At 43.8% G+C, this 13,529-nt stretch overlaps 1 protein-coding gene across 1 annotated transcript; it reads right to left on the bottom strand.

Moving 5' to 3' along the window:
- Positions 1 to 6,635: 6,635 nt before the first annotated feature.
- LOC111144648 (membrane bound O-acyltransferase domain containing 4) lies at positions 6,636 to 13,217 on the bottom strand. Its single transcript, XM_022499045.1, has 3 exons — positions 13,018 to 13,217; positions 10,368 to 10,592; positions 6,636 to 7,885 (listed from the first exon to the last, which is right to left on the bottom strand). The coding sequence occupies exons 1-3, from the start codon at positions 13,134 to 13,136 to the stop codon at positions 6,922 to 6,924; spliced, it is 1,308 nt and encodes a 435-aa protein (XP_022354753.1). The 5' UTR covers positions 13,137 to 13,217; the 3' UTR covers positions 6,636 to 6,921.
- Positions 13,218 to 13,529: the final 312 nt, after the last annotated feature.

The following is a 13,529-nucleotide window of genomic DNA, read 5'->3' as shown; positions in this document are numbered from 1 at the left end:
TGCGGGGCTCCATCCCAGGACCCTGGGATCATGACCTGAGCTGAAGGCAGAGGCTTTAACCCACTGAGCCACCCAGGTGCCCCAAAAGATTTTCTTTATTTGACAGCACAAGCAGGGGGAGTGGCAGGCAGAGAGAGAAGCAGGCTCCCCTCTGAGGAGGGATCCCGGGATCATGACCTGACCTGAAGGCAGATGCTTAACTGACTGAGCCACCCAGACATCCCATCACTAATTATTTTAATAACAAATACTTGGGGTGGGGGGGAAGGAGACTGGGTAAATAAATTGTGGTACATTCACGTTGTATAGTGAACACTGTATACAGCAGTGAAAATGCAGGGACCACGGCCTGCATAGACCAGCATGGATGAACCTAACAAGGAACTGGGTGAAAAGTCAAGCCACAAAAGGATACTGGACAATAATACCATTTATATAAAGTTTAAAGCATTCTCCAGGGGCGCCTGGGTGGCTCAGTTGGTTAGGCATCTGCCTGTGGCTCAGGTCATGATCCCAGGGTCCTAGGATTGAGCCCCACGTCGGGCTCCCTGCTCAGTGGAGAGACTGCTTCTTCCTCTCCCTCTGCCTGCTACTCCCCCTGCTTGTGCCCTCTCTCTTCTCTCTCTGTCAAATAAATAAATAAAATAAAAAATCAAACCTATTTAAAAAAATACATGCCCCCAAATACTACATATTGTTTTGGAATAAATAAACTATGTCATTAAAATATAAAATACAATCTCTTCTGAGGTGAGAAAGTGGGAATAAGTAGTCAAGGAGGGATTCAAAAAGGACTTCAATTGTATTCTCAGTGTTTTATTTTTTTAACTTTTCATGGTATATACACAGACATTTTATTAAATTATACTTTACCTGTTTTGATAATTGCTTTTAAAGATAGAAGAACATCTTACAGGAAAGTCTTACAAATAGATTAGGGGAAAAAAATTAAAAGAAGTAGCAAAATATATGAGCACATAATTTCTGAATAAAAATCTGTAAGTAGATGGTCAATAAGGAATATATGGAGGGGACATTATTCTTGTTAGTAAGTCAATGAAATGTAAACAATATGACACTTTATACCACTTACAAATATGGCAAAGACCTTTATGAAATTATAATACCCAGGTAGGGCATGTGAAATAATGATCACTCTCAATAGATTATAGGTAGAAGTGTAAATTGGTACAAACATCCTCAAATGTGGGGGACCTGCTGGCTCAGTCGGTGGAACATGGGCCTTTGATCTCAGGGTTGTGAGTTCAAGCCCCATGTTTAGTGTAGGACTTACATTTTAAAAAAAGAAGAAAGAAAGAAAAAAAAACACTTTAAAAAAAGTCTTAAATATAATTTGGTGATAAATATTAAAAGCCTCCAAGGATGCATATTATATAGCCTATTAACTACCTGAATAGTAATCCTAGGGAATTAATCAGAGATAGAAGATAGTCATCACCTTATTAATTACAGCAGTGAAAAATTAAAACAATGTTAAAGTCACATAGCAGAAGTTTGATTAAATAAATCGTGAATGTATTAGGCAGTTATTAAAAATCACATAGTAAAAAAAATCACATCGTAAAAAATGCAGACACAAGAACACTTTATAAGGAACACCTTATAAAGAGACGCTTTATAAGCATCTGTCTTCTGCTTAGGTCAAGATCTCAGGGTCCTGGGACCAGGCAGAGTCCTGTGCCAGGCTCCCTCCTCTGCGGGGAGTCTGCTTCCCACTCTGTGTGTGTGTGTGTGTGTGTGTGTGTGTCTTAAATAAAATCTTTTAAAAGTTAAGGATTTTAAGGGAACAAAGGAAATTGCAAAGAACGAACATTCTCTGCCAGGCCAGGAAATACCCTAACCATATCAGAGGCAATAAATCAATGGTAAAATTCCCCATGCTGTTTGAAGAGTAAAGATGGGCCTAACACATATTCTTGAGTTGTTTTTGCAGGATTGAAACTGTGCCGCATAGGTTAATGAGTTTTAGCAGAAAATGGAAAACATATTTTTCAGGGAACTATTTCTCCCTGGTCAACTATTACTTATTTTCAGATCCACTAATATATATTCTGTCTCTGCAGAAGTCTGGACGCAGGGTCAACTGATTAGGTTTCAGCCATATAAACAAGCAAGGCCCTGCATGCCTGACGTGAGCCCAGGAGCCCATCCAGGTTACATCTGCTCTCAGAGCACATCACCTTCTATTACAGGGGTCTTGAAACTATATTTTCCAGATTCCCTTGCCTCCAGGGTCCTGTGTTTAATCTGCATTTTGCTAATAAAATATACTCACCATGCTTTGGTGAGATGAAAGAGGTTCTTCCTCTGCCAACAGCGGTATGCAGGCTTAAGCAGATGGGAGTTTTCTCAAGGGTTGACAGAATTGTGCATTCCACTGCTTTAAACAGACGCAAGGAATTTGTGACTTTGGCAGTGGTTTCCTGACTTGTGGGTGTTATTGGAAACTTTCTGACCTCTGGATTAAGGTATGTGATGACCAGAGCCAAAGGCAGACATTCAACCAACTGAGCCACCCAGGTGCCCCTTTTTGGTTCTTATCTTAAAAAAAAAAACAAAAAAAAACAACTTTAGGGTCCAAGACAATTCAAAGGGGAAAGAATAGCCTTTTTAGCAATGGTGCTGAACAATGGGATAAACACATGCAAAGGAATGAAATTGGACCCCTACCTCACTCTGTCTTCAAAAGTTAAATCAAAATATATCGTAGACCTAAATGTAAGAGCTAAACTATAAAGGTTTAAGATTTATGTAAGTGTAGATATTATATGTTTATGAAAAATAAAATTAAAAAAAGATTTACGTAAGTGTAAATCTTTATGACCTTTGATTGCGCAGTGGTTTCATAGATAACGAGAAGCAACAACCAACCAAGGGGAAAATACAAATTGTGCTTCTCAAGATTAAAAACTTCTGTGCTTCAAAGGACACCATCAAGAAAGTGAAAATACAACCCACAGAATGGGAGAAGATATTTGCAAATTGCATAACTAATAAGGATCAAGTACCCAAAATATTTAAATAACTCTTAACAATTCAACAGCAGAAAGACCCTAGTAACCCAATTTTAAAATGGGCAAAGCATCTGCATAGACATTTCTGTAAAAGAAAGGTACAAATGCTAACAATCATATGAAAAGGTGCCCAACATTGTTAATCATTAGGGAAATGCAAATCAAAACCACAATGAGAGCAGTGCCTGGGTGGCTAAGTCAGTTGAGCGTCCAACTCTTGGTTTTGATTCAAGTCATGGTCTCGTGGGTCATGAGATGGAGCTCCACATTGGGCTCTGTGCTCACTGGGAAGTCTGCCTGAAAATTCTCGCCCTCTGACCCTCCTCCCACTCTCTCTCTCTCTAATAAATAAAAAAAATCTTTAAAAAAAAATCACAGTGAGATACAATTTTAACCCACTAAAATGTCTAGAATGAAAAAGATGTAACAAGTGTTGACAAAGATGTGGAGAAACTGGAATCCTCATACACTGGAGTAGGAAGTAAAACATACAGCTGATGTGGAAAACAGTTTGACAGTTACTCAAAAAGTTAAACATAGTTCTCTATGACCCAGCAATTCTGCTCATCCATATATACCCAAGAGAATTGAAAACTTAGATCTACACAAAAAATTGAACACAAATGTTCATAGTAGCATTATTCATAATAGCCAAAGAGTGAAGTGTCTTTTTTTGTGAGATGTCTGTTCCCAGCTGTGACTTTTTTCCTTAGACTAATTCTTTCAAATCACATTGTTCTTTATACTGTCCGGTACAAATGGAATACTTTTATAGGATGCAAATACAAAAGGAAGGAAGTACGTGTCCTGGCTTTAACCAGTGAGAGGAGCAGAAATTATCCCTGGCCATCAACAGGAGATAGATTTGGAGACTGAATTGCACTTTAAAAGACTTTATTAACCAACTACTTTTTATTTCTTAATTTTTTTTTAGAGAGGGAGGGAACTAGGAGCAGAGGCAAAGGAAGAGAGAGAATCTTAAGCAGGCTCCATGACCAGTGTGGAGCCCAACACTGGGCTCTATCTCCCAACCCTGAGAGTATGACCTGAGCCAAAACCAGGAGATGGTCACTTAACCAACTGAGCCAGCCAGGCACCACTCAACTACTTTTAAAACTGAACATTCTGGGGCACCTGGGTGGCTCAGTGGGATAAGCCTCTGCCTTCAGCTCAGGTCATGATCTCAGGGTCCTGGGATCAAGCCCCACATCGGGCTCTCTGCTGAGCAGGGAGCCTGTTTCCCCTCTCTCTCTCTGCCTGCCTCTCTGCCTACTTGTGATCTCTGCCTGTCAAATAATTAAAAAAAAAAAAAAAAAAAACTGAACATTCTATCATAAGCATTTTCCTAATCATTAAAAGTATTTGCATAAGGAAATTACTGAAGTGTAATATACATGCGGAAACTTGCGCTTAAGTTAATCATATAATCATCACAGCATTACTTATCATAAAACATGGTCAGCATTAGAAGAATTAACACCTAAGTATACGGTTTGAAGGATTTTCATAAACTGAACACATACCTCCACGTGATTAAGTCCTCAGAAGTGCCTCTATACAAGCACTGATTTTTTTTTTAAAAGATTTTATTTATTTGACACAGAGAGATCATAAGTAGGCAAAGAGGCAGGCAGAAGGGGGTGGGGAGGAAGCAGGCTCTCCGACAAGCAGGGAGCCCAATGCAGGGCTCGATCCCAGGACCCTGAGAACTTGACCTGAGCCGAAGGCAGAGGCTCAACCCACCCTCGAGCCACCCAGGAGCCCCTGATTTTTTTTTTTTTTTTTTTAAGAAAGATTGTATTTATGTATTTGAGAGAGAGAGAACATGAATGGAAGGAGGGGCAGACGGAGAAGCAGGCTCCCTGCTGAGCAGGGACTCTGACGCAGGGCTTCATCCCAGGACCCTGAGATCATGACCTGAGCTGAAGTTGGACATTTAACTGACTGAACCACCCAGGTGCCCCCAAGCATTGATTTTTAAAAGCTCTATTATAGTCTATTGTAATTCTAATGCTGACCTTTTTTTTTTTTTTTTTTTTTTTTTTTTTTGTAAGTAATTTTGTTTTTTTTTTTTTTTTTCCTCCCAACCCACAACGCCGCCCCCGCCATCCCACTTGCCCCTCTGGGTTGGACTCTAAGGATAGTCCTTCCAGTGACTTGCTTGTAATGGTCTTAGAGTACTTTACCACCCCCTTGGCTATCAACTGTTTCCCCTTGATTATCCCCAATCCTGGAAAGCCCTGTTTGTCCATACTGTCTCCTCAGGGCTATTGAGTGTGGTGAGAGAAAGTCTGGACCATGCGGGTTAAGGCCACTACAAATTCATGCAGCCTGTTCAAGGCCCTCACTACCTGCTGCGGTATGTTCTGTGTGTGTAGGCTGGGCTGTTTGTCTGCCTTCATGCTCGTGAGTAATATTGACATACCTTTCTAAGTGATCACTTCTAACTTAGTATTATCTTTGCCAAGTTTTAAAGAGTAGAAGCTCACTTGCAATTTTATATTTTGAAAAGAATGCAGATGGTTGGTTTTGGAAGCTTCGATGCTCGTGCCATGCTTCCTGTGGTGGGGCAGATAGGGTAAGTGAATGACTTTAAGTGGGACACAAACTTTGTACGTGTTTCTTTAGTGAGTATGAGAGTGAAATATAGTGAATCCACTAAATTCAGTGTTCAGCGATGCCATGGCTTAGAAAGAGGACAAGTTTTTAAAAGTAAGCTGAGCTAAAGTTAAAGAAAAACTAATTATGGGGCGCCTGGGTGGCTCAGTTGGTTGAGCATCTGCCTTCCGTTTAGGTCATGATCCCAGGGTCCTGGGATTGAGTCTGGAGTCGGGCTCCTTGCTCAATGAGGAACCTGCTTCTCCCTCTCTCCTGCTTGTGCACTCTCTCTGTCAAACAAATAAATAAATCTTTTTTAAAAATAAGAATAAAAGAGAGAGAGAGAGAAACTGTAACGATGTGACCGGCCGGGCAGCCAGCAGGCAGAGGCGCTGTGACAGCGACCACGGGATCACACAGTTTCACTACCCCTCAGCAGTCTTCACAGCTTTCTCTCGGGGCCCTCCCAGAGGGAGAAACAGAGAGAGTTATGTAGGCTGTGCCAAGAAAAGGGAACCAGACCCTCAACATCGTACTAAAATAGGGCTTACTTCTTGTTTTTGGCCTCTTCATGTGACCTATCTCATAGGTCAGTTTTGTGCCTGTTATGTAAGTGGTTATCATGGCTCAGCCAGATTTTCAGTGTATTAACATATTCGGAGATCATAGCAGCCTTTCCATTTTGAGACCAAAATTTTCAAATTACCTCTAGATGAGAATGAGTCTCTAGTTCGTGGAACAAGCCAATACAAGAATCTGATTTAGAGCTTTTTAAAAGTCATCTCCACATCCCACATGGGACTAGAACTCACGATCCCCAGATCAAGAGTCACACCCTCTACTGAGTGAGACTGCCAGGCGGCTGCCCCTGATTAAGATTTCTGTTGTTTTTGTCTGGCTAAACTCGCCATCCAGGATCAAGTGGAACTGTTGGAGATTCAGTGTTTGGGTGTCCAGCATTTACCACTTGCCTTTTGGTTGGCAGTACCTTCTGTTTTTACCTATCACCTTTCCTTGCTTCCATGCCCAAACTGTTAAGTCCTAAGGGAAGAAACCATGTCTTTTTTTTTTTTTTTTTTTAATCTTCAGTACCAGTACTATAGCTTGTGAAAATAGGTACACAAATTTCTACGGGCAGACACCAGGAATATACACCCAGTACTTGAAAAACAAAACAAAACAAAAACCTAGTATGGAAGAGTTCAAGCCTAGGTCTCATCAACACACCATCTGGCATTTTCTCAACTCGGTTTCGTGGATGTATAAGCTGAAGGCGGGAGAGAAGCTATCAGTTAAATGTCTTCTTTCTCTTTCCCAATAGAAAAAGCAAAATGCAGTACACCAGGGGGAAGACACTGTTGTAGGAATTACACAGCAGCCAGAGGGAGGAGAGGCTCCGGGCCTCCACGGCCAGCATTATATAAGCAATGATGAGCTGGGTGTGGGCCCAAGTGAGCGCTCGATAGAGCAGGTGCATCGGCCAGGATCTGATAAACAAGCCGGCAGAAGTGTGAATCAGGTAATCGGCCTCCACCATCAGACCCCAGCACAGGAAACCGAACACCTGTCCTGGATGGAGCCCATGCCACCAGGCTGAGAAGGCAAAGGTCTGCAGCAGTGGCCAGGCCCCGCCCTGCTGGAACACGAGGCGTCGGAGCCACCGCGCTGTGCTTTGGTTCCACTTTCTCGTGAACAGGGAGATCCTGTGGGTCGTTTCCAGTGTCCAGATGCCTGCATCGGGGAGGTAGCCCTCCTCACTGGGGCTGTGACCAAACCCAGGTCCAAAGCCCGCGGCGTGGAGGAGGGCGTCATCCAGGATCCAGCAAGAGTAATAGGTGAGTTTGAAGAGCCCGGCTGTGGACCACATGACTCGAATACACTCGAGCTGCTGGCAGTCAGCCAGACCTGCTCCTGCTCTCACCACCTTCTCCAAGACCACCTTTAGGCACTCGAGGCCCAGGATCTGCAGACCCCTCTGGCTCAGAGCCCAAACGGAGAGCCTGGGACTCAAAGTGCCAGACCCTTGAACACGAGCCTGGAATTTCTGGAAGGAACACAGGGGGCCTCCTAGGAGAGCAGGGAAAAAGAGCAAGTAGCTGATGTAGGGCAGCATCTCACACAGATGCTCAGACAACGAGCTTCTTTCCCCGATGCCTCTTGATGCTGCCTTCACTTTTCCCTCACGGATATCCAGAGAGAGGGATGTCACCCTCTGGGTCAATAGCATGAGGGAAGAAAGAGTGATGCAGAACCTGAAAGAGATTTATTTCAAATGTAAAGATGCTCCACAATTTATTTCATCCCATTCCAGTCCCTCACACACGACCCCACAGCGAACAGCAGCCCTGAACAATGGAGACTGATGTTCAGCCCTGCGGTGTCCCCACAAAGATTCTTGTTTTTTTTTTTTTTTTTAAGATTTTATTTATTTATTTGACAGACAGAGATCACAAGCAGGCAGAGAGACAGGCGGAGGGGGGGTGCTGGGGGGAAGCAGGCTCCCTGCTGAGCAGAGAGCCCGATGCAGGGCTCTATCCCAGGACCCTGAGATCATGACCTGAGCTGAAGGCAGAGGCTTAACCCACTGAGCCACCCAGGAGCCCCACAAAGATTCTTGAGTTACTTCTCACCACAGGCTGCTCTGGTTAGGATCAAAGGGTAAATGGGGAAATGAATCATTAGAGAGGCAACCAGAAAAATGACAAGGGATATTGTGGGAGAAATATTGTTAGTATATTTCTGGGAATGGCTTCTATAGACTAGGATCTGGGACCTGGGAGAAATTTGCCACAGAAGGGACACAAATTTAGCATTCAAGAGATTATAGGAAGGCGAAGATTTTAAATATGAACCGGTCCTTGTCAATAAGATTCTGCAGCTTTGGCCCCTGTGCTCAGGAACGGTGAGTCAATCTTGGGGTTCAGGGTGTGCACTGAGTCATTAGCAATTTGAGGTGTGTTCTTAACCAGTCACCTGAACTGCTCCTGCTTCATTGTCACTAGGTAGAGAAGATCCTGCTGACAAGGTTTTTATGGAGAAGAGTAATGAAAATTACATGATGCCCTCTACAATCAGGAACGCTGTCCTGTGGAGAGAAAATGGCACAGTTTCCCACATTTCCCACAGTTTCTATCTGTGAGTCTGAGGATTTAAGGACAACTGACCTTCCCTGACTGATCCAAACAGTAGGCAAAGTAGCCTCCAAACGCCACCAACCCCTGTTTGTACACCTGCTATTGTGGGCTGAATGTGTTTCCCCCAGATTCATGTGTTGAAGCCCTAACCCCCAGTGCTTCAGAATGTGACTGCGTTTGGAGACAGAGTGAGTAAGTTAAAATGAGGTCATTGGGGTGAACCCTAATCCAGTATGACAGGCATTCTTATAAGAAGAGGAGATTAGGACACAGACATACAGACACACACACACACACACACACACACACAGGGAAGACCAGGTGAAGACAAATGGAAAGACAGCCATCTACAAGCCAAGGAGAGAGGCCTCGGAAGAAGCTGAACCTGCCAACACCTTGACCTTGAACTTCCAGCCTCCAGAGGAAGTACATTTCTGTTGTGTGAGTCACTTCCTCTTCAGTACCTTGTTTGGGCAGTCAGAGCAAACTAATACATCTTCCCATCTCAGCTCTGGCTCAGACTTCTTCCCATCGACCAGATCCTGTTCAGCTCGCTCCTCCAGCCCCTATCAGGTCCCTGCTTCTTACCAAAATCCTAATTCACCACACCCCAGTCAGTACTCCCTACCCCCTACCTGCCTGCCATCTCGCCTCTTCTCCCAAGAAGCAAACCCTTAAACCTTTGGTGAAAACAGTGAGGATGAAGAAAAGAATTCTAGGTGTGGCAGAGATGGTAGAATGAGAGCACCAATGGCAAACTGGAGTCAGACAGGTGACCCGCCTCGACAGGTCTCAGCCCCTGTTCTCTCTGAGTGACCACAGACCCACACCAGTTGTGGTAAGACAGGAAGCCAGGGACCACAGGGCTCAAGATCGCAGAGATACCTGTTCTCCCCTAATCTGGGTGATCTCACTGACTCATGAAAAGCACTTCTCTAAATGGTAATCAGTGCCTGATTCGTTTCCTAGACTGGTAACTACGCTTCTTCTGGGAGGACGGAACAGCTGAGTCTCAATGAAAGCAAAACCCTTGCATAGCAGCTTCCACTGGAAGGCAGCGAAGGTTTACAGTGAGTTTATACCTTCCCGGTGCCGCTGAAGGGGGAGCAGAGGCTGCCGACTGTGTGTCTAAACCAGCCAGTCTGAGTTGAGCCGACTGTGCTTAGTCGCTTCTAGGCAGATGCTTCTGTGGGCCCTGGGACTCCTGGTTCGATGCCCTTTTCAGGTACAATGATAAGTACAGTGAAGTGCCAGGCACTGTGTGACATGGGCAACATGTGGTGGTTACTTATAGTCATTAATATTATAAATAAATTATATTATAAATAAATTAATATTAATTACATTTATATTAATTATCTCGAACTTAAGAGTCTTACAATACAGGTATTGTTATAGACACACACACACACACACACACACACACACACTTGTTTTTTTAGGAAAAGAAATTGAGACTGAGAGGTTAAATGACTTGCCTAAGGTCACACTGCCCCAGTGTGCAAGAATTTGTATTCAAACTCATCCCCCAGGTTCTCTCCACTTTCACCATGGTGCAAGCGCAGCCTTGGCTGGGTTAGTATAACCAAGTGAGCTTTACCTCGTGGAAGGACGTTCTCGAAGATAGTATTCGGTGTAGTGCAGCCCCAGGTGACAGAGCGTCTGCCAGCTCATCTGGGAGATGAAAGCCCACCTGTGCACATCCCGTGGGCCAAGCCAGGAGATCAGCACCGCAGCCCACAGAGCAGGGATGAGGACAAGCACAGCGAATGAACCCATGGCCGCCAAGGCCAGGGCGCCCCCTCCAGCCAGGAGAAAGAGGTACCTGAAAGAGAAAGGACAAGTGTGAGACTGACTTGGAACGGTGTAACAAAGGAGTCACACAGATGTCATTCTCAATAACCCAATGGAGGTAAGCCCCATGTATCACCTGAAGAAGCCATACTGTTACCACCCAAAGTCTTCCTTTTGTTTTTCTGAAGGAATGAACCGAGGGAGAAAAAGCCAAAGTCCATTTGCAAATGACTATCTCAGGAGACAACTTTTTAAAAAGATTTTATTTATTTACTTATTTGACACAGAGAGAGCATGAGCAGAGGGGAGGAGCAAGGGGTGAGAGAGAAGCAGGCTCCCCGCTGAGCAGAGAGCCCAGTGCAGGGCTCGATCCCAGGACAACGGGATCATGACCTAAGCTGAAGGCAGGCGCTTAACCGACTGAACCGCCCAGGCGCCCCTCAGATGAATTTTGATTCCTACCTCAGTGATCCTGCGAACCTCTCTTTGATGTCCGTCACTTAAGTGGGAACGACACCCCTGACAATCCTGTGGGTGACGGTCCAGAAGGTTTCCTGGTGGGGACAGCTTACAAATCTAGTGGCTTGCTGCCTGAATGAAGGGTTGTAAAGCCAGCGTCAAGGATCTAGGAGAGCTCTCTAGACATCGCCCCATGGAGATGAGCCTCTTTCCTTGTCGCTGGGTTGCTCTGTCCTGAACCATTCTGGAGACAGTGGGAAAGGGGATTCTGTGCCTCTCTCTGCTAAGTGTTTGAAAACTCAGTTAGAAAATCTTTATATGTGCTCTTAATCCTCTCAACTGCTCTTCCAGATCTTACAAGTTGGTGGGGTTTTTTTCATGTTGTTAAAGGACCCACATGAGTGGTTTGTGGAAACTACTTCCCTTGGAAGCTGGCAGGTGCCCTGAGGATGTGCAGAGACCTGGGAAATTTCACATGATAAGATCTCAGTTCTTCTTTCCACTTGAACTCATGACCCCACCCTCAAGAGTCCCATGCTCTCCCAAAGGAGTCAGCCAGGTGCCCTTGTTCATTTTAATTGGTGCCAAATTAATAACTCAGAATGGAGAGGTGTGAAAATCGGTATGACTATTCAGGGATAGGAAAATTGAGTCAAAGCGGTCTGTGTCTTCTCGACCACCACAGGGTATATATCACGGCTCTGTGAGATCGGGACACACACACATAGGTGAGAATGTCTTTCTTGGGAGAGACTGGTGGACGCCCCAGTATGAGACGCTCTATCATACAAGGCCTGGCCCATTCCTGTGCTTCTCTTTGAGCTAACCCACCCCAGTTAACGCTGTGGGCCAAGCCTTTACCTCCCTGCCGCGGAAAAATGAGGGGAATACGTATTCCTTACACAGTGAAGCCTAAGGTGTCATTGAAATGTCTATACACATACAATGCAGACTACATGATATACTGAGTGCTTATTTTATTCTAAGCATTGTGCTAATAATCCCTGCATTAAAAACTATCTTTATTTAATCCTTAAAATAACCCCATGAGATAGGCATTATTATTTCCATTTCATGGATCAACTTGGAGAGAATTTATTCACATACATAAGAACACTCAGGGAGGGAGGGACCCAGGACCCATCAGGGTCCTTCGGAGACATCCGAAGCCAGCAACCTTAACCCTGTGGGAATGAACCTTTGTTTTTGCACTTGCTTTGCCTTATTATTTGTGATTCTTTATCAAGAGGAAACTTTTTTTTTTACAATGCCCCCCTTCCTGACCCCCATCTCCTAAATGAAGGTAAGGGCCATCCACCAGTTGTGAACAGCTGATAACATACCACAGTTTAGTCAAACTTAGAAAGTCTAACTGATTAGTAGATACAGCTGGATTTTATTAAAAATCCTCAATGTATAAAAAATCTTAATTTCTAAAATAAGTGAATTATTAGGAGGTAGCCCTCTAGCAATGGATTTTTATTTTATAAAAGGATATTCCACAAACTTCTTTAAAAACAAGGACTGTGTCAGGGTCCCTGAGTGGCTCACTTGGTTAAGCGTTGGACTCTTGGTTTGGGCTCAGGTCTGATCTCAGGGTTTTGAGATCAAGCCCCACCCCCACCCTCCCCTGTGTCAGACTCTGAGCTGCTTGTTTTTCTCTCTCCTTCTCCCTCTGCCCCTCTCCATGCTCAATATTTCCCTTTCTCTCAAATAAATAAAATAAACCTTTAAAACAAACAAAAAACAGGGACTGTCTCTCATGTATAGAACGTACTAGCTAGATCTAAAATAATTTCAATCAACTTGTCAAATCTCTAGTGATGATAATTTTTGAAACCTAGATTGAGATATAGCTAATCTAACATAATTTGTTTTGACTTATTCCATTTCTCTGAGAAACCATACAAAGGCATTTAAAGAATCAGTTATATATTTAACAAAATTTAATTTTATTGAAAATGATAAAATTCCATGAAATGAGGACTTAAACCTACCTGGCATGGGTGGGAAAAGAATCCAGAATGCAGAGATAATTAAACAAAAGTGCAAAAGGGAAAGCCGCCCCTTGATAAAGTGATACAGGATGGAGAAAGAACAGCGGAAGCCAATCCATTGTAAACTGGAACAAAGACTCGTCCTTTCCAGAGTCCCTAACTGGTGCCTCCCTGTGAGCAAAACCTCAACCAGGCTCTCTTGGATCTTTTTATATGGCTCAGAAGGGACTGGGTGAGTAAAGAGCAAACAGATCACCAGCGAGAAGCAGCATAAAAGTCGGCTTTCTGATAAAAGGGACTGCATTATAGAAACCAAAACGCGTTTTGGTGTTCTATTAAGAATGTACGGAAAACATTGCTTTCAGAAGTTCCCCTTTTGTTTGGTTTACATACTGCACTATTTGCCTTTCCAGTCATCTGACTGTCATATTTTCTTCACTAAGTTAATGAAAAATCTCATTTTCCAGTTGTGGACAGATACGTGGCCAGCTGGGGAGGGCAAGCAAGAAAGG

Source organism: Enhydra lutris, unplaced genomic scaffold, assembly GCF_002288905.1.
Source record: "Enhydra lutris kenyoni isolate GAN:26980312 unplaced genomic scaffold, ASM228890v2 scaffoldscaffold11, whole genome shotgun sequence".
NCBI lineage: Eukaryota > Metazoa > Chordata > Mammalia > Carnivora > Mustelidae > Enhydra > Enhydra lutris.
The sequence above is the reverse complement of the archived record's forward strand: the minus strand, read 5'-3'. Positions and strand labels throughout refer to the sequence as shown.

Coding starts and splice junctions, on each gene's coding strand:
- LOC111144648 (XM_022499045.1), bottom strand. CDS start 13,136: ATGGATTGGCTTCCGCTGTTCTTTCTCCATCCTGTATCACTTTATCAA. Junction 10,593..13,017: donor TCTTTTCCCACCCATGCCAG/GTAGGTTTAAGT, acceptor TTTCTCTTTCAG/GTACCTCTTTCTCCTGGCTG. Junction 7,886..10,367: donor CGAGAACGTCCTTCCACGAG/GTAAAGCTCACT, acceptor AATCTCTTTCAG/GTTCTGCATCACTCTTTCTT.